This window comes from Metarhizium acridum (assembly GCF_019434415.1).
Source record: "Metarhizium acridum strain ARSEF 324 chromosome Unknown scaffold_276, whole genome shotgun sequence".
Lineage (NCBI taxonomy): Eukaryota > Fungi > Ascomycota > Sordariomycetes > Hypocreales > Clavicipitaceae > Metarhizium > Metarhizium acridum.
The window spans coordinates 167,314-193,452 of record NW_027094025.1 but is presented as its reverse complement, the minus strand read 5'-3'; the positions used below and the strand labels follow the sequence as shown (position 1 = coordinate 193,452).

The 26,139-nt window shown below is 48.7% G+C and overlaps 7 protein-coding genes across 7 annotated transcripts; 3 read left to right on the top strand and 4 right to left on the bottom strand.

Annotated features, from left to right (window-relative positions):
* Nucleotides 1–1,758: 1,758 nt before the first annotated feature.
* On the bottom strand, nucleotides 1,759–2,157 carry J3458_013139 (uncharacterized protein; the record flags this gene model as incomplete). The annotated part of the gene is made up of 2 exons (XM_007813332.2): nucleotides 1,759–1,909; nucleotides 1,985–2,157. The coding sequence occupies 2 exons, from the start codon at nucleotides 2,155–2,157 to the stop codon at nucleotides 1,759–1,761; spliced, it is 324 nt and encodes a 107-aa protein (XP_007811523.2).
* A 5,765-nt stretch (nucleotides 2,158–7,922) lies between these two features.
* Nucleotides 7,923–10,376, bottom strand: J3458_013138 (uncharacterized protein; the record flags this gene model as incomplete). Its single annotated transcript, XM_007813331.2, has 1 exon — nucleotides 7,923–10,376. One exon carries the CDS (start codon nucleotides 10,374–10,376, stop codon nucleotides 7,923–7,925), a length of 2,454 nt encoding a protein of 817 aa, XP_007811522.2.
* Nucleotides 10,377–11,700: 1,324 nt separating this feature from the next.
* On the top strand, nucleotides 11,701–13,864 carry J3458_013137 (uncharacterized protein). The gene is made up of 2 exons (XM_066120264.1): nucleotides 11,701–12,164; nucleotides 12,232–13,864. The coding sequence occupies exon 2, from the start codon at nucleotides 12,478–12,480 to the stop codon at nucleotides 13,336–13,338; it is 861 nt and encodes a 286-aa protein (XP_065974549.1). The 5' UTR covers nucleotides 11,701–12,164; nucleotides 12,232–12,477; the 3' UTR covers nucleotides 13,339–13,864.
* Nucleotides 13,865–14,653: 789 nt separating this feature from the next.
* On the bottom strand, nucleotides 14,654–15,433 carry J3458_013136 (uncharacterized protein; the record flags this gene model as incomplete). Its single annotated transcript, XM_007813329.2, has 1 exon — nucleotides 14,654–15,433. One exon carries the CDS (start codon nucleotides 15,431–15,433, stop codon nucleotides 14,654–14,656), a length of 780 nt encoding a protein of 259 aa, XP_007811520.2.
* Nucleotides 15,434–20,070: 4,637 nt separating this feature from the next.
* Nucleotides 20,071–22,200, top strand: J3458_013135 (uncharacterized protein). The gene is made up of 3 exons (XM_066120263.1): nucleotides 20,071–20,380; nucleotides 20,438–20,789; nucleotides 20,841–22,200. Exon 2 carries the CDS (start codon nucleotides 20,443–20,445, stop codon nucleotides 20,755–20,757), a length of 315 nt encoding a protein of 104 aa, XP_065974548.1. The 5' UTR covers nucleotides 20,071–20,380; nucleotides 20,438–20,442; the 3' UTR covers nucleotides 20,758–20,789; nucleotides 20,841–22,200.
* On the bottom strand, nucleotides 21,502–22,107 carry J3458_013134 (uncharacterized protein; the record flags this gene model as incomplete). Its single annotated transcript, XM_007816343.2, has 1 exon — nucleotides 21,502–22,107. The coding sequence occupies one exon, from the start codon at nucleotides 22,105–22,107 to the stop codon at nucleotides 21,502–21,504; it is 606 nt and encodes a 201-aa protein (XP_007814534.2).
* Nucleotides 22,201–24,731: 2,531 nt separating the features above from the next.
* Nucleotides 24,732–26,047, top strand: J3458_013133 (uncharacterized protein; the record flags this gene model as incomplete). Its single annotated transcript, XM_007816344.1, has 4 exons — nucleotides 24,732–25,005; nucleotides 25,113–25,392; nucleotides 25,447–25,531; nucleotides 25,598–26,047. The coding sequence occupies 4 exons, from the start codon at nucleotides 24,732–24,734 to the stop codon at nucleotides 26,045–26,047; spliced, it is 1,089 nt and encodes a 362-aa protein (XP_007814535.1).
* Nucleotides 26,048–26,139: the final 92 nt, after the last annotated feature.

Genomic DNA, 26,139 nt, shown 5'->3' with positions numbered 1-26,139 from the left:
TATAAAACTCTTATACAGAGAGCGAAAAATGTAGCAGACTTACTGCATGCCTAAACGATAATGGCTTATCCCGGAAAGCAAGATAAGTCAACTTCTAACTCCATATTCCTCTGCCTTCTGTGGCCAAGACGCTTCTTAGCATTAAATTGCGATGCATTCGGACTCGTCTGGATGAACGGCAGGCCTAACGTGATGATTGTACAGCCACGAGGAATTGTGGACCTTTTTGAGTTAGCTGGTTGAAGAGCCAGTCCTATGCTATGCTTATAGTAGTAGCCACTTTGCCAGATGTAGTGCTTAGGGTACGTGCCTTGTGACATGTGCTATTCTCTCAATGGTTTCAAAAGAACTCCGACAATTTGGATCCCAGTCATCTTGATCAAGGAAACCAGGGTCAGACACAAAGCAATACTCGGCAACGGTGTCTGTCGTAATACAGGCGAAAGCTCCCGTAAGGTTAAATGGCCCTAGTCATGATATGCCAGAAAAAGAAACTTGTCACATAAGTGTTGAGACGTTTCATGAATGAAGTCCTCGATTTTCAATATCCTAGACTTGGAAAACAACTTGTTTAGTGCTCGACGGCGTGTTCAGTGGTGGTTGTGGTCTAATATCCCGAACGTCGACTGTGGTAGTTTGTGGCCTTGGCTAGCAACCTATAACTGTGACGAGGGCATGTTGACTGGGCTTGGAACATGAGGTTCAATTCTGATTTAATAATCGAACTTGAGGTGTCAAAGGTCCTTAGCTTAGTGGACTAAAGATCTCTATATATACAAGAAGTCGGTGAGCTCTAGCGGCCTGAGGCAGCCCTTGCCAAGTTCCGACTCCGGGCTCTCGTGATACCTTTCTTTGTTGTTGTGTAACCTTTGATATCCGATACCTTTGTCCAGGACTTGGCCGTGTGATAATAACCGCGATCTATGTATTTTGGAATTTTATATTCGACAGGCTATTTTTTATTTTAACTTATAAGTTACTAGCCAGATCTAGTCTTACAGGTAGTAAAACCACTGACCCCCTGAGTCCCGTCAAGTGATGGCTTGACTCATGCCGTCTCTAAGCGTGTTGTCGTGACACCGCACCCCACGCCTATGACAGAATGATTAGTATATCAACGGCCTCTCACATACCTCAATGTTAAAGCAAGCTTTAGTCTTTAAATAAATCTATACCTGCCTTTCCCTACTACCTAGCTGTTATTACCTGTACTCTTTATACGTGTTCTATCTTACAGTAGGCCACCGAATCTTAGTATCCTGCACGTATTTGTGTTAGCTGCTCATGATAATCAGCATCTATAGTGTTGCTTATATTAAAGGTCTCTAGCCTCGTGGCGCTACCCGTGCTTCGATTGGTAGAGCGATACATCCTTCGGATGTACGTTCGCAGCCCTGATATATCCCCACTAGGAACCTTGGGTAACTGCTCCCTGACTATAGGCTCGGATAAGGCCAGGGGACTTAAGTCCTGCTTAGGGTTTCGCAAGAGCAACTGAGCGCCGTATCTCAGAATAGACTTCCCGCTAGATGGACACCATAGTTAGTTTGCACTTGTCCTAGAGAATTATAATGCAGATCGCGATAGAGTCTTGGTATCTAAGTAACTAGACACAAGCCCAGGGCAAGCGCTAGGAATTAGATAGTGCTTACCTCGTGGCCAAATTTGCCATTAATTCTTTTAGTACCGCCGGCATGACCGGCATGCAGCTGCAAATGAGGCCAATGCTAAGCTCGAGAGTTCTGTGAAAAGTTCGCATTAGTGTATATGTTGCTTAGGGTAAGAACAAGAACTGCTCAAGCTATCATGGAGCTCGTACGCATAGAGATAGTTTTCCCACGTCCTATTCGCGTCGTGACCGACGAGTTTCTGTCGCTGGGCCAAGGACGCAGCGGAAATGGCACATGCCCTGCGATCCTTCATTAGTATGACCTAAGAGGTAAACGTAGCATAATCTACAATAGAACGAGAACATAAAACTTACGCCAGCCCTGTCGAGAAGACACCCAACACAGCGGCTTTGCGCTTTAGAGGCAAGTTGAGGTCCCACACAAGCCACAACGGTATCGCTAAAATATAAACATCTGAAATAAGGCCATACCATCCCTGAGCCTTGAAGATTGACAAGATACTGCCAGCGCACTGGAACTCTAGCATTGTTGCCCAAATCGGCTTGCCAAAACGAGCGCAGAGGCCGAGGTATCCGGCGAAAGCAGCGAGGTTAAACAGAACCACAGTTATCATGCCTAGTCAAATAGCCCTGAGCGACCAGAAAGCACGCCTGAATATCCGGTGATAGAGCGTGAGAAGAGTCAGCTTAGTAAACATGTTGCTAAAGGTGTACATCAGAAGTGTAGCGAAGGTTGCCTGCAGTCATGGTGTATCAGTGGACGCTCCAGATAAATAGCATATACCCTGACCCTACCTCTGCCCGGTAGTGGTTATTAAGAGCTTCTCCAGGGGAAGTTCCCAGCCATGTCTGCCTTCTGGGTTATCCAAGACTGCGTAGTCAGGTGAGATACTGAATAGGTGGAGGATTGATCAATTTTTGAAGACGTACAAGATAATGCAAGCCCTGAAAATATGATGATGGTTACCTGAGGCAGAGGGTTAATATGAAGAGAATATTCACCGTAGGTTTCGGCGGCACTTACAGCAGATAAAAGGCAGAGATCTAGAAAAATGTCAGTTTGCAAGTATTTGTGAAGCTCAAGAGACATCACCACGTACAATCGTCAACGCCGACCGACGGTGTCAAACGCACCCGGGCGTAGATACGAAATCCTACAAACACGACCATAATCGGTACTATTGAAAATATTCCCGCCCGAACCATTGGGCCGCTTGAGACAGGATTGATAACTTTTGGCGCGACTCCGGGGGTAGACCGCAAGAATGGAGTGGTCGAGATGTCGGCTCCAGCAGAGGCATCGCTTGCGTTGGAACCCATTGGCGCCTGCTGCGGCTTCGCGGGGAATAGGAAATAGCTTGATATCTTGAATGCTTTATTTCTAGAAGACGTGAACTTATTCCCGTATACGGAGTCCTCGTCACTCGTGTGGCACGTGTAGAGCTTTGTAGAGGCGAGAGAGATGGAATAAGGCGAACCCGAAGCCAAGATGTCGGAGAGACCTTGCTTTATTCCACCTTGGCCTATGGACGTGGCCGGTGTTGCGTTAGCACATGGATTAGTTGCTGATATTGCCAAGATGCTCAAGGAATTGCATCTTGTTCTACCGTTCCGTCAGATCATCTGCAGGCTTCCTCCTTTCAAGTGGTGAAACCTACGTCAGCCATCGGTTTCTTATGATGGAACCATGTTCTAGCCTGCCTAGGGATGCCGTTACATAGCGTTGCAATGTACAGGCTCGTTTGATACATGGAGCATCCGAATATATATTTTTGGGGTATGAGGTGTATTGGAACTGGACCATTCAACCTGGGTAGTGAAATATTCCTGCCGTTTGGTTTCTATATAGACAACCGAGAGTTCGCTTGCATATGATAAGATGACTACGATAGCGCTACAATACACATGACTCTTGAAGCATCTTTGTTGTTGGCTTGTATACCCTGGCCCTTCAATCTTCAATAGTTTGCTTAGCGGCTTGATAAGCCACAGTTTACAACGAGATCTCGCCCCAGGAATGAAAAAAGCGTCTTGGAAAGAATAAACGAAATTTTACAGGAGACCTCTTGCCTTACAACGGTTAGGCCACAACTGAAGGCAGAGCGTAAGACGTGGCCCGTAAGCTGAACGACGACAGTGATGATATCGACACGCCACGGGTTCTGAAGGCCTTTAATGGAAGAGTGAGTATGGGTTACTCTACTTGAAGACTTGTTTGAGTACCCATGAGGTAGGCGGCACCTCTAACTTTGCTTACGGTGATAACGTTCGGGTCCGCACAGCACATCCGAACGGACCATTGACTTGAGTTTTCCTGCCAACATCTGGACCACCTTGGTCCACTGGCATAGGCGGTGGTGCGACCCGATGTGCATTCAACTTTGAGACATTTGAATGCAGTGAGCAAATGCGGAGTGCAACACAGACCCAGTCACCGGAAGCGATCGGGCTGTCATTTCCTAGTCTCCCAGATCAAGCTTTAAACAGAAAAAGCTGGGGGCCAGGGAACCCGGCCTATTGAGGTGCTTAAGTACCGCTTGGAGTAGTCGAGGCCACAACAATGTATCCTTCAGGGACTGGGACCAGGAAGCAGGTTTTGCCCATCGGTACCTCTACCACCACTAAAAACCCATTAGAAACGACGTATTCATAATTCAATCACCTCTGTATGTTTTACTTGATTGATGAATAAAAAGCCGAGCATCTTATCCTTCCGTGGTGGCTCAACATTCGCCAAGTAAGGAAAAGAGCTGCCGTGGCGGCCCGAATCAACAGCTTGTTGCTATTATACGCCGCAAGTGTGCCGAGCTCCACGAAAGAGGCATAAATATAAAGACACAAAATATGCATGCATACACCTCCTGACAGAACCAGGGCTTACGCATATTGGGACTTATCACGCAGGACCTCTCCCCCATCCCATCGAGGGCTAGCCCTGTAGCCTCACCTTGATGGGCTCTGGGATCTCACTACATATGTGTAGAGACTACGACACAGCCTCGATGGTTCGGGTAAGCGAGCCTTCCCCGTGGGCCCCAGTGATTTTGTCTGGGTTGTACATCCATAACTACATGCAAGTAGGGTGCCTCCTTTCGTAGATTACAGATTTAGATAATCCTTGTTGCTTCTCCGCCCATCGTCACGAGTCGCGAGTCATCGTGATTTAGAGATATTTCATATGCTTCAATATTGGCCTCGTCTTGCCTTTTACAGTAGTTTATATCGCGGCGCGAGCTCTGCTGGGCAGAACCCGAGACTCCAACGAGTCTCCCCTTTTCCGTGATCTCTGCCGTATGTTGGCCCAGTATTTGCAGTCACCAAGTGATCAAGTTCAAGTTCAAGTTCTTCACTCCCACACTGTAAATTTCCCGTGTAGTCCACCCAGCGTACTGTCCGCAACAATTACGGGAGATTCTCTGCTACGTGAACTCAGGCTATGGGGGAAAGAAATGAGTATGGTCGCCCTATCTATACACTTCGCTTACCTGGATGACGGCGACGACCCTTTTCAAGGCCTCTTGGTGGAGCAGGCGTGGCAGTAAGTGAAGGCTTATCTGTATTCTATATTAATGTATCTGTACGGAGTCATGTGCCAGATACTGAAGCGAGGGTAGAAAATTTGCCGCAGGGCTGAGCGTCTTGGGCAGCGGCTTCTTTCCCAGCATATCCGCCAGACAGAGTATGTGATTCAGTCAATTCCTTGCCCAGAGATTTCTCTGCTACTTCGAAGAAAAAACCTACCGCCTCGGCGGCTCCGGTGCTCTGCTTGGCCGGCTGAGGCACAAGACTGAGTCCGCAATGCCGCTGACATGGCATACCGGGTGTCTTTTGGCTCATCTATCACATTTACTACAAACATGGCGTCCTCCTAGAGCCCCGAGACGATCTCGCAAGCGCAGTGCGGCTCGACGCCGACCACGTCCACACGATCGATATAGCCTGTGTCAGGTATTGCTGCCTAATCCTACAGTCTACCGTGCAGGAAATTTTTCGCCTCCGCGGCATCGGCACCGACATGATGCGCAGCGTCCCGTAGGACCAGTTCCTGGACGCAATACTTGCTCAAGAAGGGGAGCCTCGTATTCGCACCCAACGCTGTGCAACATTTCGCACCGGCACTTTGGGGGCCTGAATTGCATCAGGTTAGACCACCGGCGACTGTTCCAGCCGGGAGACACTTTGCGGGAGGCCAACTGCTAATCTTCGCGGCTATGCTTGTCCTGCGAGCCAACATTCGGCCGGTGAAGGGGGGTTGGAGTTGTATTAAGGCAGAAAAGTCCTTTGGGCTGGGCGCCGCCACGTTGTTTCAGATGCCGGATAAGGACCTGGGAGTAGAGATTTCGCCCCCTGGTGAACAGACTTGGCGAGTCGAGTTTCGCGCCCATGTGTGAGATTGGATGGTTTTAGCAACGACGCAGTACGAGTTGGACTTGTTTTACGCTGCTGGCCATATGCCTTGCCGTGTTGGATATTGTGCACGCCAGGGCTTCTCCCACTCGCCCGATGGGCGAATACATGGAAGAAGGATGCTCGAGGAGAATGCGACGCTGGCTGCACACAGTCTCAAATATGCGGTTAATGTCTAGGAGATAATTATTGACTCGTTGAGTTTGGGCGTAGTAGCCCCATCTCAGCCCAACGAGGCACCAGAAGACGAAAAGGACGGAAATAAATACAATAATATCATGACGTTGGCACTGTTGTAATCCTAGAGACCCGCCGCATATCTAACATCATCTGGCCCCCCAACAACATCTTCCGCATCGACATTCGGTCCGAACTAACGCTCCTTTCCGCTTCAAGCAGGGGCGGTTACAAAGGAAGCATCTGACATACAAATGTAAGCGGTCAAATCTGGTCCAGTCTGGTCAAGTCTGATGTTCAGGTGCCCAGGTATTATGGCCTGGTTGCTTAGCTCCTCCCGTACTTTCATACGAGTATAGCCGATGGGCCACAAATTGTTTTTACCACTACTGCCGTGATGCTTAAGAGTTCAAATGGGGTGGAGCAGGCCGGAATGCTAGATCACGGGCCAACTTAGCAATGTATGGCCTCCATCTCCTCAAACCAATTCCATTCTCCTCCCACAGATTACCTTGTAGGACGTAACGGCAGCCATGTATCAACTATTCTAAGCCCTCTTTGGGCCATGCATGGCTCATTGCTTTTAACACCATTCTTTCGTTTATTCTGCTTGCCCATTTCAGTCCAGATGCTAAGCTCATCCCAACCGCTCCCAAATTACTGGGCTCCGCATCATACTATGAGAGACATCTTAGGACTGGCGGAGGATGAAAAGATGGTAAACATGATGGCCCAGGGGTCGCATGCAAATATAATAGTGAGGATAACTGTAAATTCCACCTCTTACATGATAAGGAATTAAAATATTTATATATAGGAGTACATACCGATTATTATTATAAATTAAGGGACTAACCCATAGAGAATAAAGCTACACGATGAAAAAAAAACTCCAAAAAAAAAGACGAAAAAAAAATACAAATATAGTGTTACTAGATACCCTTTATCTAGCCGCCCCTCCACCCCCTTTTTTTTTGTCCATAATTTAATAATAAAAAATACATTAATAGGCATAATTAAACTCACTCAAAAGTCCAAGACTGATATGTCAGACGTCGATACTATAACTGAGGATTTTACAGATGTCCATATAAAGGAGGAATCGCCTGCGCCCGACCCGATGCCTCAAGCGCAGTGCCCGCGATGCATCGGTGATGAATCTCGGTCTGTTCAAGAAAGGGCTTTCTCCTACTGTCGCCCTGCGGTAATGAACGATCATTTTGGCCGCGAGCGTCTGGATGTTATTAAGAGCTTTGTTAATCTTACTGCGTGCAACCGCCCGAAATGTAGGGATGCTGATTTGAAGCTGACAAGCCTCGATCATTTCGATATCATGTTGCTCGTGTTCATAGCGTCACCCTCAGAGTCTCACAAAAATAGGTAAAGAAGTGTAAGAAATTGCTTCATCAGACATGTGTTCTCTTCAAACTAGTTAGGTACCGCACGTGCCAAGCACCACTCATGTACTAAGAACAGCTAGACCGAACTCGTTGGACCTGTTTGTGATGCCCACCAACTATCGCAAGATTAGCTCTCGAGACTTGTCGTATCGAGGTTTTACCGTGATACCCACGCCCAGTGTACCATACGCTATCTCAACAGGCCAAACATTGATGGAAACAATCGGAAGCTCAATCAGACAACCATCAACAGCAATTCCCCGTCATCATCGTCATGAATGGACCGATTCGTTCCGCGCGCTGCATGTCTACCACCACTTGACAGCTGAAAGTTCACGAATGGCATTCGAGCCGCAGTGAACTTCGCCAACCTTTTCGTGATGCGTGAACCAGTCATCCATATAGATAATCGTATAGTTGGCCTTCTGGTAGGCCGCTCTCACTGCGGCGGCAAACACGTCCTGGCCCTCAATCATCGGTCCCCATGGGTTTGGGGCGAGAATCTGCTTCTCGTTCAGAACAACGCTATTAATAGTGCCAGGGTAGAGGGCTACAGCCTGGTCATGACGCTGTTCTTGACGGCCCTTTAAGCTCTTCGCTGTCGCTTTTGCTGGCTGGTCATTCAACTCTTGGGGCGGTGTGCCGGCTTCAAGAGCATCATACCCTCCGATGAGATCATCCTCCTCGGAATCCTCCGCTGGCTGTTGGCCCTGTTGCTCCCCGAGCCCCCTGCTTTTCTGGGCGTGGACAAGATCGTGGGTCTGGCGGCGTTGTTTGCCGTCATCCTTCGCATACCGCCAAACTCTCTTATTCCTGTAGTAAACTTGATAGAGCGAAGGAATGCGAATGATTTCCGCATCGGAGATGCCTGTTTCCCGCTTGATTACATTGATATTTTCCTCAATATAGCCCGCGCAGGACTCCTGGAAACCGGCAAAATTGGTGATATTTAGCAGTTCGTCTATGGTATTGGCAACGCGCCATTCGTCGGGGTCAGTCGGCGACTTGGGACGGGAAATGGCCAATTCATTGCCATGGCCGTCCTGCTGAGCCTTCTGGAGTAGCTCGAGGCCCGCACGGGGATCGTCCACCATCATGACCCAGCCGCGCTCACTTTCAACGGGAAGAAACTGCATGAATTCGTCCGTATGCTGGACGGCAAGCCACGAGGTGTTGAGCGTGATGGGTGCTTGCGTCTCCTGAGCGTCCAAAAAGTCCATCATGAACGGCCTCAGGTCCCCCCAGCCCAACACAGCCCGTCCGGCAGGGTACGACTTGTTATTGTGTTTGTAAGGAGGTACAGTCTCCAGATTGCCTGTCGAGTCAGTGGTACCACCTTTCGCCAGGTGCTGGACAGCCCCTACTGTATTGGACCTCAGGTCTTGGAAGATCTTGCGTCCGGCGCGGCGGTAGTCTTGAGCAGCTCGTATCATGATATGTATGCTGACGGGGCCGTTTGGTCCAGGTATGCTCATGTAGCCGGGCTCAAAAAAGTCTTGAGCCCAAATCTCATTTGCCTCGCATCGAGAGGTATTGATCACATGGAGAGGAGCTTTCAATCCCGCCTTGCTAGAAATTTGTCCGAGCTCTTGGATGAAGCGCTGCTGGTTGTCTCTTCTCGCACCAGTTGCTGTTAGCAGTTGCTTGAGACGTTGGCCGTGATGCTGCGTCAAGACAGGCGCGACGCGAAGCACTACAGAATCCCTGGCCGCCTTGTGCCCATCCTGTACCTTGAACTCTACTGTCGCTCTACCATCCCACCCTCCCGGACGGCGGACGTCACGACCGTCAATACCAAGTTCTAGACCAGCCCTGAGATCCTCGGCCTTGAAGGTATAGTTTGACGAGATAAAAACCCATTGCCCACCCGTCTTATGGAAGAGACGAACGTTGGAGGCGGCGGTCTTGTCGGCCACGGAAATGGAACCTGTCGCTGAGTCGCTTAGCCCAGGATTCGGCGTGGTTCGAAGAGGAGCAAGATAGGTGGAGTTGCGTAGATTATCGTCAGAAGAATCATGGCATGTAGATATTCGCTCATCTACACTGCCAGCCCGCGCCTTCTGATAAGCCTCGTCGTACTCCTTAATCTTCTTCTTCCACTCATTATACGCAGCCTTGTCACTTTCACTTAGACCATGGAACCAATCCTTCCAGTCAAACTGGTCGATTGGCTCATTCTCTGTGATTTTCGGGTCCAATACTGGCCTTTCAGGTAACGGAAATCCAAGGAAGAAAATATCGCCAAGCCTGTCTGCACATGACCCAGTAATCTGGGATGAGCATCGACGGTCCGTGTCGACAATATTGGCCAAAAAGAGCGCGCCGGACTCTTCTGTCCATGTCTCTTTGCCCACAAGGTCGGTGGCGCCCGCTATGTCTACCTTGCCGTCGCGATTGGAGTCCGCCAGGATGGTTATTTTCAAGCTGTTGGTGGCTGGGGGAGTAGAGGCGGCCGTCTGATTTGGAGCAGCCAGGGACTCGGCGTGTGTAGCCTCAGCCTCAGTACCACTGGATATTGGCCATGGGCCATCATCTTTTGGGTTGTAAGGTGGCCCATCATCTTTTGGGTTGTAAGGTGGCCCATCATCTTTTGGATTGTAAGGTGGCCCATCATCTTTTGGATTGTAAGGTGGCCCATCATCTGTTGGGTTATAAGGTGGTCCGTCCCATCCAGGATCAGGAGTCTCAGCACGCTTGACAGGCAGATCTCGAGGAACTGCGCCAGTGAGCGGCAAGGCGGCTACCAGAAAAGCAAGACGCATTTTCACAGGATAAGGTCAAAAAAGATTGTATAGAAAGAGGGGCAGAATGCGGATATTCAATGAATGATTAATTTGAGTGCTTGGTTCCGGGATGAATGATCAGTTCAAGTGTGTGCAATTCTTTGCTATATATACCATTTTCTCCCGTACAAAAGTCCCGTACAAAAGCATGTGTACCTGAGAAAGGGCACCTGCGGTAATTTACTGGCTAGAGGCTGATTCATGAATGCTGCCTCATTCTAACAAAAGGTGGATAAAGATAAAGATGCTACCATGGCACATCCCAGGACCACGTCTCTCAGGAAGGCAAGCGTGATGAAGAGGTGACATATAGCTGACCACGTGCCGTTCTCTTGGGTAAGGCCCTGGGGAATCTAGGAGGCAACAATGTCACTAGTGAAATTTGCATAATTGCCATTTAATAACGAGTGTATCAAGTAAAGACACGAGGTCCGGGCGAGATATCTCGCATATCAGTGGGAAATCTCTTCTAGGCTAGTTCTGTTGGTTACGCTTATACCTACCCAGTACGAAGTTCAGGATGGAAAACACGACATTCCAGTTAGTTTACAGCTGGGGTTAACAAATTGTTGGAAGTGAATACATGAAACAAAGATAAAAATTGTCCTTCGTACGTCACACTAACTAGTTGATACATGTCTCGTTGCTGAAATCCGTCTACGTATGGCATCGCTACCTCTATCAATCCTTGTACTGTCTAGCGCACGTGCGTATGGCCGTCATCAGCTGCATCGCGGCATTTTACTTAGTCAAGGCAAGTTCACATAACCAAACAAACGCGTAAACCCAGTAGATGTTTCGTCCCTGCCTCATGACTCGCAATATATTATGACTCGGAAACAGAGTGGGAAACATGAGATTCTAGCCGTTATCAATACACGAAAGCTTGCGTCAGTGAGCGATTGCTTCATCATCTTGAGGGGGGCCACCCAGTCATGGGCAATCAGGCCACATGGGAGGTCAACTGGTCTTGAACTCTTGGTAGATGGCACTCACAGCCCAGACCAGGCCGATTTACGGCTTCACAACTAGCAGGTCTGCGTATATAAACACTGGGGTGACAAAACGGCTCTCTGTAGCGTTTAGGCACCATTGTATGTTTGCCCATGTCTGGTACCGCACAGCGATTGAGTCCAATAACGCCGTCAAGGACAAGTGTGACTTAGTCATGACCATGTTCTCTGGCGACTCGTACAAATTGCAGACCCCGCCTTGACCCTAACCCCATAACTGCTTTCGCCGCCGAGTGACGACACTGTTGGTCGACTTCGTCTTGGCACCGTTGAAGGGCAAATTAATTCACATGACTTGGCGCAGATGCCCTGCATTTAGCCGAATTTCAATTTCTCAACATGACTTGGTGCCACAAACACGTGGAGGGACGAACTCTGCTGCTAATATCTCAAGTGCTGCTGCTATTCAACACCTGGAGAGTCTCACACTGACACCCCCTCAACCCGGCACATTCGTTTTTTTCTTCTCTTCTTTCCGATTATAACATTTTACTACTCGTGTTTCCCCAATAGTCCTTTCCACTAGACGTCATACACCCCCTCTCCTCGGCCATCTGCACATCGACAACCGGGAATTGGGGACTGACAATGTATTGGCCCACCTGGTTGGCATGGTACAAGAAGCCAGAGTACCGTAACATCAAAGAGTATTCCAATGCCATCAGCTCTGGAAAACGGGATTACAGCCCAAATAGACACGGCTGCGCGATACCGAGCCAACTCAGACTCGACAGAGTGCTCGGCAACAAGACATGTACGTATCGGACCAACCCATTGATAAAAAAAAAAAACACGCCTCTAATGCGAAACACATCCTCCAGGTAGCCCCATGTCCCTTTTCGACTTTTACATGTACCTGAAGCACATAGAGTTCTCCGAAGAGAACCTTGAGTTCTACGTCTGGTCTGTCCTACCCCATCAACCTCGCAAGGAAGCCCTCCATCTCATCAGACTACACACGCAGGTATAAGGATTATCAGCGTTGCTACAACGTTGTCAGTTCTCAGGAGGAAAGGGACTCCCTTGAAGTCTCCGACAACGCATCATCAAACGCCAGCACGCTTCAAATGTCCACCCCTCCCAAGACACAACCTGTCGAAATCGACCCCGATGCAGCCCAACGCCTTGTTTCCCAGATTGCGCGACTCCTTGGTGCCGGCACAACCTGCACAAGCGGCACCAAGTGCAAGCTCGCCTGTCTCGATGACGCCGAGTCTTGCGAGTCTGGCGGCTACAAGCTGCCTGAGCACAGCAGCTCCGAGGACACATATCGGGACCAAATCCTCGCCATCGCCCACACGTTTCTCGTTCCCGGAGCGCCCAAGGAGCTCAATATCCCTTGCAATATGCGCTCCCGAGTCCTCGCCGCCATCCAGACGTCCTCTCACCCCTCCCACCTTCACCCCGTCGCCGACCACGTTTACCAGCTGCTTCAACACTGCTCGCACCGAAACTTTGTCCGCCTCGGCATTGCCAACGGCACATTCGAGACTGTCTGCGTTGCCACCGGCCTGGGAACAGTCTTGATCCTTGCGGGCTTCTTGACTTTCTTCCTGCTTGCCTTTACGCCCTTTCGCGGCTTCCACTCGTCGTGGACTGTTTTCGCAATCTGGCCCATGTTATGGCTTGGCATGAGCCTCGTCTTGTCCGGGTTGCGTGGTAGCTGCTTCTTTCTCCTGCTCTTCTCGCGCCGCCAGCCGCTTCCGTGGGAGCGTTTCGCCGACGCCGAGTCGGGCCGGCTGCGGCGGACAGGTCCCCTGGGTTTCCTCTCCCGGCTCATGATTTTCGATAACAAGGTCCGTGTCAAGGATATTCACTTGCGCCGCCTCCAGCACAAGATCGTCATCCAAAGCCTGGTGGGCGGCGCCGTGTTTGCGAGCTTGGGCGTGCTATTATTCATCTTCTTGCCTGTCTGGAGGACGTCATGATACAACACCACGTCGCCCCTGGAACGTGAGAGCTGTTTGATGCGATACGCAGAGTTACATCAAGTCTGGAGTCCTTACGCTAAGTAACTACTTAGCTAAATGCTGTGTATATATTAATCTGTAAGTTTTCCAAACGAGTTTTCTACAACTCGATTATTATTCTAGATATCGCCAATCCTTTGAGAGATAGGTAGGGTAGTAGCAAGTATTAGTTTGTAACAACATCCAGACCTGTACACTGCTTGATCAACCGTGTTGGAAGTAATGGGGCATTTTTAGGCCCGGTTGGTCACGATGGTTGCTTTTTCTACGGCTCGGGTTGAAGGAAGCCCTAGCAGGGGTTTTCAGGGGCTCTGATCGGGTATAAAAGGGGTCAAATTTACAAGGCCTTCAAGAGGCATCATAATCATCCTTGAATATTCAACATCATCCCAATTGGCTCAATACCTTCAAATACTGCCGTGTAAATTGCTGCGATATATCCAACAACAGTGAAAGTAGTGAGGAGATGGGCGTCGATAACAACGAGAAACATTAACAGCAATAACAGCAATGTTAACGGGGCATAATGTCCAATTGTGCTAATCATAGTTCCTGCGAGTACTGAAACCGGAACTTGTTGGGCGAAAGTGGTGATGTTCAGAGGCTGTTGGTCATGATAGTTGCTTTTTCTAGGGGTCAAATTAGGGCACGGATTGAGGATCTCGTCAGGGGTCTTCAGGGGCTCCAATAGGGTCAAGTATGAAAAAGGTCAACTTTCGGGGTTTTCGGTGCGTTCAACAGAGATTCGCATCCATCATCCACATCATCAAATCGTTCAATTGAAGCCCCCAAGCCAATAACCACCTATTCCGCTGCGTAAATGGCTGTTGTATTTTCAATAATTGTTGCTGGGGGTGGATATTCGACATTTATACAGTCAAAATTCCGTCGTGTGCAAACCTTCTTTGTTGAGAGTGAGGGCATTTCAATCACTACATAAACATGAGCAAATTGTCTCCGGGTTTTCTTCACCAAAGTTGTAGGATAACGGGGCCGGCGTCCACATTTATTGTATGAATGTTACACGGTCAAAGCTCTACAGCAACGTCCAACAAAGGGGCATCGCCGCCTGCATTATTCATAAAGTCTGTAGTTGTTCACACGATCTTCCTCGGAAGGAATGCAGATACAGCAGCCTCCTTGCATTAGTGTAGCTAATATCTCTATTAGACATGCACCAAACGCACGTGAAGCACATTGAAGAGACCGCGTTTGGCTGTTTATACGGAGCTCCGGACCATACTTTAGGCAACATGATGCAAATCCTCTATGCTCAATCATACAGCCTTTTGGCTCTCCTGTGCTGCCAGAAGTGAGAATGATATAAGCTAAATTTTGGGGCTTTGCGATTGCCAGATATAAAGCGAACTTCATGGCCTGTCAAGGACTGAGAAAGCTCCTCGTCGACTATGATGCACTGAGGTACGACATTGTGGAGAGTATTGTACTGGACTTTGGAAACCAGAGCAATTTTGGCCCACGTTTGTTGGCAGATTTGCGCAATTCTAGCGGGGGGGTATGACGGCTCAATGAGTGTAAAGGCCAGACCAGCTTTGAGCACAGCGAGTATTCCCACGACAACCCATTTCGATTTCTCGAAGCATACTGGTACGGCCTGTTCTCGGCCTAGATCAAGAGATTGGATATGCGCTGCTAGGCGAGAGAAGAGGCTGTTGAGCTCCGCATAAGTCCACTCGCCATCCCAGGCAAAGACGACCGTTGAACCGGGCCTGTCAGCAGCCCTCCCAGCTATCACGTCGTGGATGCAGGCGTCACTTGATTCAAGCTCGTCTGAATTCCAATTATTAATCTCTTGGCCGTCTTCTTCTGTAAGCGGTGCCAGTTCTCCAATAGACATATCAGCCACAGAGCCCAAAAACATCTTGATCGAGTAACCTGGTTGTCCTAGAAAACGAGTCATCTGACGGGCGTCAATCAAACCCTGGTCATGTCGCGCAAGAATTAATGCCGAGTCATCTGCCATTTGGCACTCGAGGAAAAGGGCACGGTCCGTGCAAAAGTTGAAATGCATCTGATGTTGAATTTTCCCCATGGTGTGATTTGTTGCTTGACGCTTGCCAGCCATGTTGGTTTGTGACGAACTCTAGGACTGTTTGGAAGCCCCAAGCGGCGGCCGCGAACTCCCCGGCATTGCGGATATCGTCAAAACCAGCCTGGCTAAGTTGACTCGGTGGCATCGTGTGCCGTGACATGTTGCGAAAAATCCGAGCAAGAGTGGTGAGGAGCACAAAGCACACGCGTAGGTACGACAGCTTGGGCTGGTCTTGCCGTCTGGTTCTTGCGGTCCGGGTGAAGTTGCTTGATAGCAATGCCATTTTTGTTGAGCCTGTGCTGCGTTGTAGGCAATTTTATGCTCTAACAGCCCATCTGGGCGTGCTACCTTCGTAGAAGACGTCGCGGCCGGAAACGCAGAGGCATTCAATCCGTCAAAATGCTGTTGCCAGAACTGGACCGAGCTTTAAGAGTCCATGTCCTTAGAAGCGGACTTTTCTGGCATTTCCGATCATGTATAGTCATCAGTATCGCCGTGACTAGGCATCGATACAACTGTGGTAGCCGGATCGTCTCTGGTTTGTACTATGTTGCCCGGTGAGCTCATATTGTTGTACAGATAAGTTTGGTGTCTCTTCTGAATATTTTCCACCGTACAGCGTGAGACCAAGACATTCGCAACAGGCCTAAGCACAGTACAATACTTTATGTTTCTGGTGTGATATTATACATACATTCTCTTATGCAGTTTTGGGAGACCCATGTCAATGTGGAATCATCAGGCCATAACGTCCAGTACTAGTACAGCTACGTATATTCGCTTGAGCAGTGATAGGAGCACTCCAGGCTTTACACAGAGTATGTATGTAGTAAATAGAGGCAAATGCATACATAGCACAGGAGCCGTAACATGCTGTAGCAGTGACAATGGAATATTTTGGGGAAGTGCAACGATGTCTCTACAGTCCCCCCCCTGAATTATTCTACATGCGTGACCTGGCAGGGGGGTTAATAACCAATAAAAAAGGGTTTTTATAAAAAGAGAGTGGAACCTTAAAATACCTAAGATTTTCCTGAAATTTCTTAGTAAGCTAAGGTCTCTTTATAAGGGTCAATAAAACCCTGTAAATTCTCTTAACATCTTACCACTTAAAATATGTAGATCACAGATAGTGCCCTACCCTCTGCTCGTAGCTACCCTGTCAGGTCACTCATGAAGAATAATTCAGGGGGGGGACTGTACAAGGTCCCACATGACTCCTGATAGTTTCAGGTAAAATTACAATCCAACCCCTGTAAGTTTAGCTATGAGTGACCTGACAAGGAAGTAAGTGGGGTTTATTTACAGGGACTTTTCTGCTAACAGAAGCTCATTTTATTTATATTAATAGCTGTTAACTATAATATAGGTTAAATAACAGGGGAGTAGTGGGTCTTGTAAGAGTAACCTTTATTAATAAGAGATTTTATCGCGTTATTAGGTACTTTAAACCCCCATATACTCTCTGTAATAGTGATATCTCATTGGCTTGAACCCCCCTTGCTATGTCACACCTGGCTAAACATTCAGGGTCTGAATTGTATTTCCGCCCCTGCGGTACTGGTAGGGCTGTAGCAAGGTATGAAGTCAGACCACACACGCGATTAAGCCCCGATAGGTCTGGTTTCCAGGGTTTGGTAAGTTTCTTGTTGAGATGAAAGTGCCCTGACCCACCGGGAACGTGTTGGGACGACGCCTTACTTGTCAAGGGTGCGAGCGTGCCAGGGATCCCTGACCTCTGTCGATGGCATATTCCGAAGTGACACCCTGCCAAGTGTTGCCAAGCGCGGCGCTGATTTGAAGACGCTGAAGTGGCGTCGGTACTCATCATGCCAGAATGACCTTACTGTATTGCATGTTTGACGGAGAGACTCAGCACAGACCGCCAGTCCATGACCTGACGAGAAATACTCTCAACACGTACCAGACTTATTACTAGGTGCTAGGATCCGACGTCTGGTGAAATGGAGTGCCCGTGGGTGTCCTTGCATACCCAGATATTTTATGGGTATCCGTGGGAAATTGATGTATTAAGTAGTGGCTAGTTGAGGCAGTCAGCAATAAGATGGACAGTTTCGGGTCCTCCGTACACTTCCTATACGTCAAGTGATGTATATCTAGAACTTCTCGCACCGCCCACAAGTGCCCATAAGTGCCAATATCTCGGATCGTATGGACCTTTGACACGGTTGAGCCTAGTTAATATATATACTCCATACTCGTGGGGCTAATTTAATTGCGCCCGGCATACCAGTTGAAAAGATGTCAGCTGATTGTAAATATATCAACTAATTACGACTAGAGAGCTGTAACTATACTTTGATAGCGCCTCCAGTCAAAGACCAGTAATCGACTGTAGATCACCTATCGTCGCTGTGCCATCTCCAATTCGGGTTACTTTATTGGTGCCCTCATCCTAATGCAATCCAGTTATACGGCTGTCACGACTGGCTTTACAATACACTGCATGGTGGTCACCGTCCTCAAGTCGAAATTATGCGACGTCAATCCACTGTTACCAGGCATACCATCGTTGTTTTAGACGACTGCTTTGCACCCTATGCGCAATTTGACTTCGACTATGTCATCACATACTACTCCTCGACCAAACCTGACCAACTCCCTTCCCGCATCAAGGACGCCACGATTATTTTCGTCACCGACACCCGGGTCACTCGCGAGGGCATACTTGCCGCTGAAAGGCTTCAATTTGTGGCCCGCCAACGGCACGAGGACTAATAGAATAGACAAGACGGCGCTCCGTGAGTTTGGAATCGGACTATGCAATCTTCCTGCGCAAACCACCGAATCCGTGGTCGAACACGCCTTGGCGCTCTACTATGGATTGAGGAGAAACTTGCTGGAAATGCATGGAATAACCATGGCAGGTAAAGCATGGGCAAGATGTGGCAACACAAAGATGAGATTTGGGGCATCATTGATGAGTTGGGGTACATCTATTCGGCGCTGTATGCATGAGCGTTGTAGCCCACATCGCGCCAAACCTTGATACACACACATGAGTTGACTCTCGCCCACTCGCTTCGCAAGGGCCAGATTGGCGGTGCAGCGACAGATGTCTACGACATCGAGCCGGCAACTCCTGCTAATTCGCCTCTGCTCGACCCGACGATCCCAAACCTGCTTCTTTCGCCGCATACAGCGTAGTATTCGAAACGGTCAATCGACAATTTCCTTCTCGCGCAGAAATTGAACCTCGAGGCTTTCGTCGTAGAGGGTTGTTTCCTGTTTTGCTTCAATATTTTCAGGCTTGTGGTTGATTCCGCCGTCAGATCGAAGAGTGAAGGATGAATTTTAGAATAAGGTCAATACGCAAAAATGAAAAATCCCCTTTTCGCCTCGGCCTTGAATGGCGGATTATACGGCTGAAGAGATGGGACTTGGCCCTATCACGGGTTAGGAGAAGTTCTGTGTGTGTAGTTGGCTCGGTCAAGTCTTGAGGTTTGGAGTCGGGTCAGGTAATTCAATCCCTTTCGTGGATACAAGAATGCAAAACACAGCGAACATTGTCTGCTATTCTATTCCTAATATAAAGAGAACATATATTCTAGCTTGAAACATCACTGGTAGAGAACTTAAAAATGCCAGTTATAGTGCATAGTCTAGGAGAAGTTAAATCTCTGAAGAGGAGTATTTCTGTGTGTGCTAGACTCATATATACCATTGCTGAGACGCATTGAGTGGCAGCAACGGCGTTTAGGGTAGCTCCGGCAATGGTTTCGCAAATGATATGATCGCGACGACACGTGCACGCCAAAGAAATGCGGCAGATGACTATGTGCGGACCACATAAAGAACTACGCCGTGAAAGAAAAAAAACAGCAGTTCCATCGAATAACAATTAAGGCGCGTTTCTAACCGAAATGCAGTCAAGTACCAGACGGCTACATACACGTTGCCGATATTTGCGGTATATTTGCATATCTGCCGTTAGGCCCACTTTAGCGAATATCACTATACCAGACATTTCAATGCTTCAATGCTGGTTCCTTAGTAGATCTCCACCACGGCTCTCCACCATCTTTTAACGTGGTCGGAAGCTTGCTTGGATGTTCGACTTCCATTATTATTCTGCCATTTAGGATGCCACCCCTCGACGCGGCTGATGATCACTACGGCCTCTAGCCGCACTGCGGAATCTGTGGCGGGTTCATGGGAATCGGTGACCCATTTTATTTGCGTAAGCGCCAGCTCTTGCTCCTTTTTTTTCGGCTCTTCAGCTCTAACCAAGATATTAAATTTCCAGTCCGAGGCAACGTCGACTCGACCGCGTTTTCCCGTCGTATTGGTCCATTTATCTTCCCCGACTACGGCCACCGTCCTCCCAATGCATTCGGCGTACTCTTATGCCGAAAACCCGGTTGCAGCCGCTGTGCTACGTCCGCTGAGTCCTCGACTGTACACTCAGACTGCCTCGATGTTGTCCAACAAAATTGCCTGCTGGACAAGTACTTGGAACAAATTTGGATTATCACAGCCTGGCGAGTTCCATGGCGCCGTGCACCCTATTTCCATCTTCAAGAAACGACGGTCGCACCAGACTTCTCGAAGTTGGAGGACCTTGGCTTCTCAAGAATGAGATTGCTTCCCCCGGAAGTGCTTCACATCGTCTACATGTATTCAGCTACTAGTCCATTTTGGCGGTATAACTCGGCCTCCGAGCTGGCCCAACGATTGCCCATATTATCATCTGAGCTACGCTCGGTTCCCCTTTGCAGTGTTGCTTCTTGGGATCGGGGTGGCCAGCTAACAACTTTAAAGGCCATCAATCAGCTGCCAGTTCTTCGTTTGACAATTGATTCCTGGGGAATCAAGAAGGTCGAGAGACTCCCCGAGTACCCGGCCTTTCAAGGCTGGCGGACTGAGAACTTGCTATTCGTCGTACTACAAGAGAGAGATATTGAAGGGGTCATTGCACACCTTAAGGTACATAATCCTTTCTTATAACTGGCCCGAAATGCCAAGAGACTTACTGATATTCAGTTCGGATGTTTGCGTTTGGAACTGCCCAATATAATTTATGGACTCCAGACTTGGGATACGCCGACGCCTCCCGCATTAGACCGGTGCTCCTTCCATCCGGCAGGCCTCTGACACCCCACACAATTCAGAACCATAGAACTAAGCCAGACAACTTGGGATTACGTTCTTCTTCTGCTTTGGTGAAATCTACGCTATTCATGCCCACACATGGAGAACGCCTTCTGCCCAGTCAACATACCAGCTTCTGTCTCGACGACGTCAAGCATCACTCACTTGGGTATATATCCCAATCTCAGAAGAGGACTATATCGCCTTGCTAGGTGCAAGAATGATTGACAGTATCTGCTTGATTGTGAGTTCATTTTGAGGAGACCTCACAGCAATAGGAGGCTGATTATCGCAGTTATCGCAGTTACGCATGAAGCTTGCTGGTGATGTAGTTGTTGGGTTCACCTACTCACCGGAAACAAGGTACTTGGTATTAAGCGAGTCCCCCCCCAATCCACAATTATATACAACGCTCCGCAGTCGAGTCCTATTTCTGTTGTCGGTGCCTATACCACACAAAAGGATGACAATTTACCAATTGATACCTTTCGGTGCCCACTTATTGAGGAAAACCCCCCTTTCCGGAACGCTTGCTTCTCATTAAGCCCCCTAAAGGGCACTAGCCACATTAGGTTGTTCAACGACAAAGACAATGGATTTTGCATGGGAATTCTATTGCAGTTTAATAACGGTGCGCAGCGGTCACTCGGACAGTGTCGCATAGGCATCGATCGATTCGAAGACCACGAAAAGCCCGCTTGCATCTGCTTTCGTCGCCAATCATATACACGACCCGGAATCTCTGGTTTGCTTCAGGCAACAACGGTTACTGCTACGGACAGACAAGAACATAGTCACGGTAGCAGAGATTGGACGTGTTTTCGTTTTCAAGGCGAACTTGAATTCTGGTTTTCCCTATACGAGACTAGACTAACCGTAATTGCTGATTAACGGTGTTAAGGCTAAAACTTCTCCCAAAGTGCTAGCCTCGAAGTCTCGATGACGCCATTTTCTCGTTACTGCCCTCGCGCCTCCTCAGAACCCAACGACCAGGCGAAGTATTGCGTCCCCGATTCGCCTACCCAAGAGTAACATGGGTAAAGAGTCTCTGATGACAGGATGGTACACTGACCCCACCCCCCTTCCGGCACATTCACGCGGGCTCCATCTACCACTCTGAGACACTGATATACACGGTTCTCGAACCTTTCAACCGTAATCTCGTAAGACTGGTTGGGATCCAGCATGCCCTGATATGTATCAGCTGCCTGGGCCTGTCTAACGCATCCGCTGCGTGGGAGCTGCAGAAGCGCTGTTCCAGGGTCTGCTTCTGCCTGGTACGACGTGGCGGAGGACATGAAGGCGACCTCTCTGTCATGCCATCCGTCGGGGAGCGTAGCGGAAAGTGGCCTTGGTGACTGTGGGTTTTCAAAGGTGGCCTTGTCTGGAATAGGGTTCTTCTTGACGTGCTTAAGGGCTTCCACGAGCTCCTTACTGTGAGTGGAATATTCGGCGTATTGGCCGATTTCCGAGAGCTCATCTCCCAGGGGCAAAATTGGTGTTACGTAGTCGTCATTCCACTTGTACGCCCAGATTCTGGCTTTGGAACCGACACATGTCATTGCCCAGATGGCTGGTTTCTGCGTTTGGAAGAGATGGGCGCAGCAGGCGGTGAAAGCTTGGTATTCAACGACTTCTATCTGGTCGCGAGTAGCATTGGCTCTTTTGGCCTCTAGAAAGAGCAGAATAGTATCATCGTCAATTTTCCTCACCAATAAGTCAACGCGACGAAGATCGTCGACGTCATCCGTGGGCGGTTGCTGGGAGGGAAGGGAGTCCCTTCAAGGGACCACTGGCTACCAGGGAAGACTTTTAGACGGAGGACGTACTCCCAGAACTCGGTTGTGGCGTGCTCTGGTTTAGTTTGAACTGCAAGCCATAGTTTCTGTAGCCGAGAGGCGTCGGTAGAAGGCATGATTCGAGGTTTGTGTTTGCATCTTTGAATCAATGAACAGTGAATGAAGCAATCTGTGTATAGGGGCGAATGGCAAAGTATTTTGTAACCATGGGTTATTAACAGGACACTATATATATTTCTTTCAAGCTATCTATAGATGCTCAGTATTGTCCAACAGGCCATATCTATTCATGGCAATGTGGATGAGTAGCTTCAGGGGCGCTTAGAAAATATCACAGAGACCATAAGAAGTCCTTCAAGATGGACTAACAAACAGGCCGCGTCCTGGGCCGCAGGCAGTTGGATCCATATCGTTCAATGTCCTCGCGTACCCACCCATGAATCCATGAATGAACACGCCCAGTGACCGTCGCCACACCTGAAATTCGACCGCACTTTAGCAGTCATTGGCTACAAGTGTACTATCAATGATGATTCACCCGTTTTAAGCGGTATATGGAATGGTAGGCGCAGCGATCCCGGAAACTCGGAGAGGCTCAATGTGCACCGTTGGCAATCTACTTAACCGCCCGGCGGCCTTGACACATTTACGTGGCCAAACCAACTGGATGCATCTTTGACACAGAACCAACATTGAAGGGATCAATGTCAAAGGTACAAAGGTACTGCCATTCAATCTCATGATACAAAGTGCGGCGGCTAAATGCCAAAAGTCAACTGGTACAGTAACCGCTCAACCGTCATCCCGCAATGCGCATTGCCTCGTGGGAAATACTACCTTGCCTGCCATTCTCCTCAGACCTTGGTTTTATCAAACGCGTAAAGCATATCCACAGTCTCTGCTCTTGTCTGTGATAATGCTGCAACCGCGATCCCATGTGGTATGGAGTGGCGAGTCCCCAAAACCACTAGTTTTGATGATATTTAGCTGGTCATATGTGTCATGTTGGTCATGTGCTAGCTGCAGGTGTGAGCGCAGGAAAAGTCAATGGCACTGGTGCTGTAGCCCAAGAAATTCTTCAATTTGAACCCTTCTGGCGGGTTATTCACAAGAGCAAAATGGAATATCGACTATTGGCATAGACCTAGTAACTTGATATGGCGCCAAAGTCCCGACTTCCACCTTGTCATTGAATGAGGTTTGGAGCTATTCAGCTTGGACCCTAAGACTAGTGCACTCAAGATGCTCTTTTCTTCTGAGATACAGATGGACGTCTTTTAAGAGCTCACATGCAATGGGTAATATCGCTACACATCAAACGGATCCAAGTTGAACGAGCCATCATGTCCTCGACACCCTTACAAAAGAGACAGGAAGGTGTATCGCTTATCGGGAGAGAAAAGTTCTACTGTATTTCATTGCCGTCTGACATATTATGCTTGTCTTGGTCGGAATATATTCATGGATCCCTGTACCAGTCACGCCAGCAATAAATACGCAACTTGACGAGCTTATAGTGGACGCCGGGTTGAGTCACCCGAAGTAAGTCTCACTCGCAGAAACGGGAGGGCTGATACCCAAGCTGATAACATTATGATGTTTCGGCTCTCAATAGTCGCTTTGCATACTTGCTGACACTGGTAAACCTAAGGGTCCATGAATGACTCCCGCATCTAGTCCTGCTCCTGTGATCCGCCTCTGTGCTTTCAACACCATATAGGCCGGCCGACTTGACTCGCATCTGGATAAGTCACAACGTCAACACCTGTACGGTATCTCAGTGGTCCGGCACGACACACTATGATTAGTATAATAGGCCACCGCAGGAAGGTCGAGCACCTCATGTTCGCCGATCCAATAACCTTGATAGACACGACCGCTTAATCCACCAATCAATCTAGGCGACTCAAAAATCTCGAGACAACTGGGGCAGAATCAAGGCGCGCACAGCGAAGCAAACGAGACGACCCAGACTCCTTGACGTTCCGTTATGGTACATATGTAATGTAAGCACTAAATGTGAGAGCCCAATGCTCCATCTGGAGCGTGTATTGGGGGTCTAGAGCAAAGACGGAACTGCTGATAATGCGTTCCGCCCGGTGTAACACCATACAACACCAGACGTGAGCAGACCCCGCACTACAACCCGCTCCTGAACGCAAAACAAGGGCCCGCATGTAACGCCAGGATCGCCGATTGGCTTCAGCTCATGCAGTGCATCGACCCAACAACATGAACAATAGCAGGTGCTTACAAATTAAGAATTCTGATGCTATTTTTTTTTAAAGTATTTAATCTTACTTTTACCCCTCTTCGATCCAGCGGCCGAAATCCTGAATGAATTACGGAGTACATACTTGGACTTGACCTCGACTGAAGCATACACCATGGCCATCAGTGAAACCAATTACGGACTGATTCGCAAGGCTACGGGTGTAGCGGCCTTGGAGCGCATCCCCGTGCCAACATTACCTGATGACTATCTACTTATTCGCGTTGTTGCAGTGGCCGTAAATCCCACTGACTGGACAACGCTTGATGCACCGGGTGACGATGGCACGCTGGTAGGATGTGACTGGGCAGGAACAGTAGAAGAAATTGGGCCCAAGGTGAAAAAGGCATTCAAAATAGGTGAAAGGGTTGCGGGCTTTGCTCACGGAGGTAGGTCAAGTTTCTGCCCAAGACAAGGCCTTTCTTTTTGACGATATACGAGCGTCTTCTATGCCAGTGGTGACTCCAAGAATACTAATATCCATTCGATGGAATAGGTAATGATGCGAGACCACAGACGGGAGCTTTCGCAAAATTCATTATAAACAAAGGCGACACAGTCATACGTGTTCCTGATCACGTACCATGGGAGGCAGCCGCATCTGTACCCTGTGCTATTGGCACCATGGGTCTTGGATTGTTCAAGTTCCTATCGATTCCATTCCCAGGACTCGAGTCCATCCAAACTACCGAGGCGAGCCAAGACGATAACAAGACTGTTCTGATCTATGGAGGCTCAACTGCTACTGGGACCATTGCAATCCAGTTTGCCAAGATGTAAGTTTCAAACATTTTTGGCGCAGTGCGAATCTTGGACGCTTATTTCTTCAGGGCTGGGTACACCGTCGTTACAACCGCATCGCCCAAACATTTTGACCTTGCCAAGAGTCGCGGCGCCGATCTGGTATTTGACTATGTATGATGACCCTTTCTGTGTGCCCTGAGATTTTGTCGCCGTAAAACATGGCTAATTCAACCCTAGCACTCTCCGACCGTGGGAGAAGACATCCGCAAGGCGACCGACGACAAGCTCATAAAAGTCCTGGACACCGTCAGTAAAGAGTCTTCTGCCAAGATTAGTGCCGAGGCACTTAGCAGCAAGGGAGGAACATACGTGAACCTCCTGGGAGAGTATGACGCTCCTCGCTCTGACGTTGAGTCCATCTTCTTCCTCGTCTATGGTATCACTGGCGAGAAATACATCTTTGAGGGCAAGCACTGGGAAGCCCAGCCGACATACTACGAGTTTGCCACGACCTTCTTCCCTATTGTCGAGAAGCTTTGGGCTGAGGGCAAATGGACCGAACATCCACGTGAAGTCAGACCTGGTGGTCTGATTGGAGTGCTTGATGGCATGAAGGACATGAAGGAGGGCAAGATCAGTGGGTATAAGCTTTTGTATCGCGTGGACGAAACCAAATGGCCGCAGTAGCTCAGTGCTCCTTCCACCCCATAGAACAAGTTTATGTTCATGACTGCGAACTCTAGCTGTTATTTGTCAAAGAAAAATATTCTCAACGTCCA

Excerpts from the sequence above, each read along its gene's own strand:
- J3458_013137 (XM_066120264.1), top strand. The coding sequence starts at position 12,478 with ATGTCCACCCCTCCCAAGACACAACCTGTCGAAATCGACCCCGATGCA.
- J3458_013135 (XM_066120263.1), top strand. The coding sequence starts at position 20,443 with ATGTTTGCGTTTGGAACTGCCCAATATAATTTATGGACTCCAGACTTG.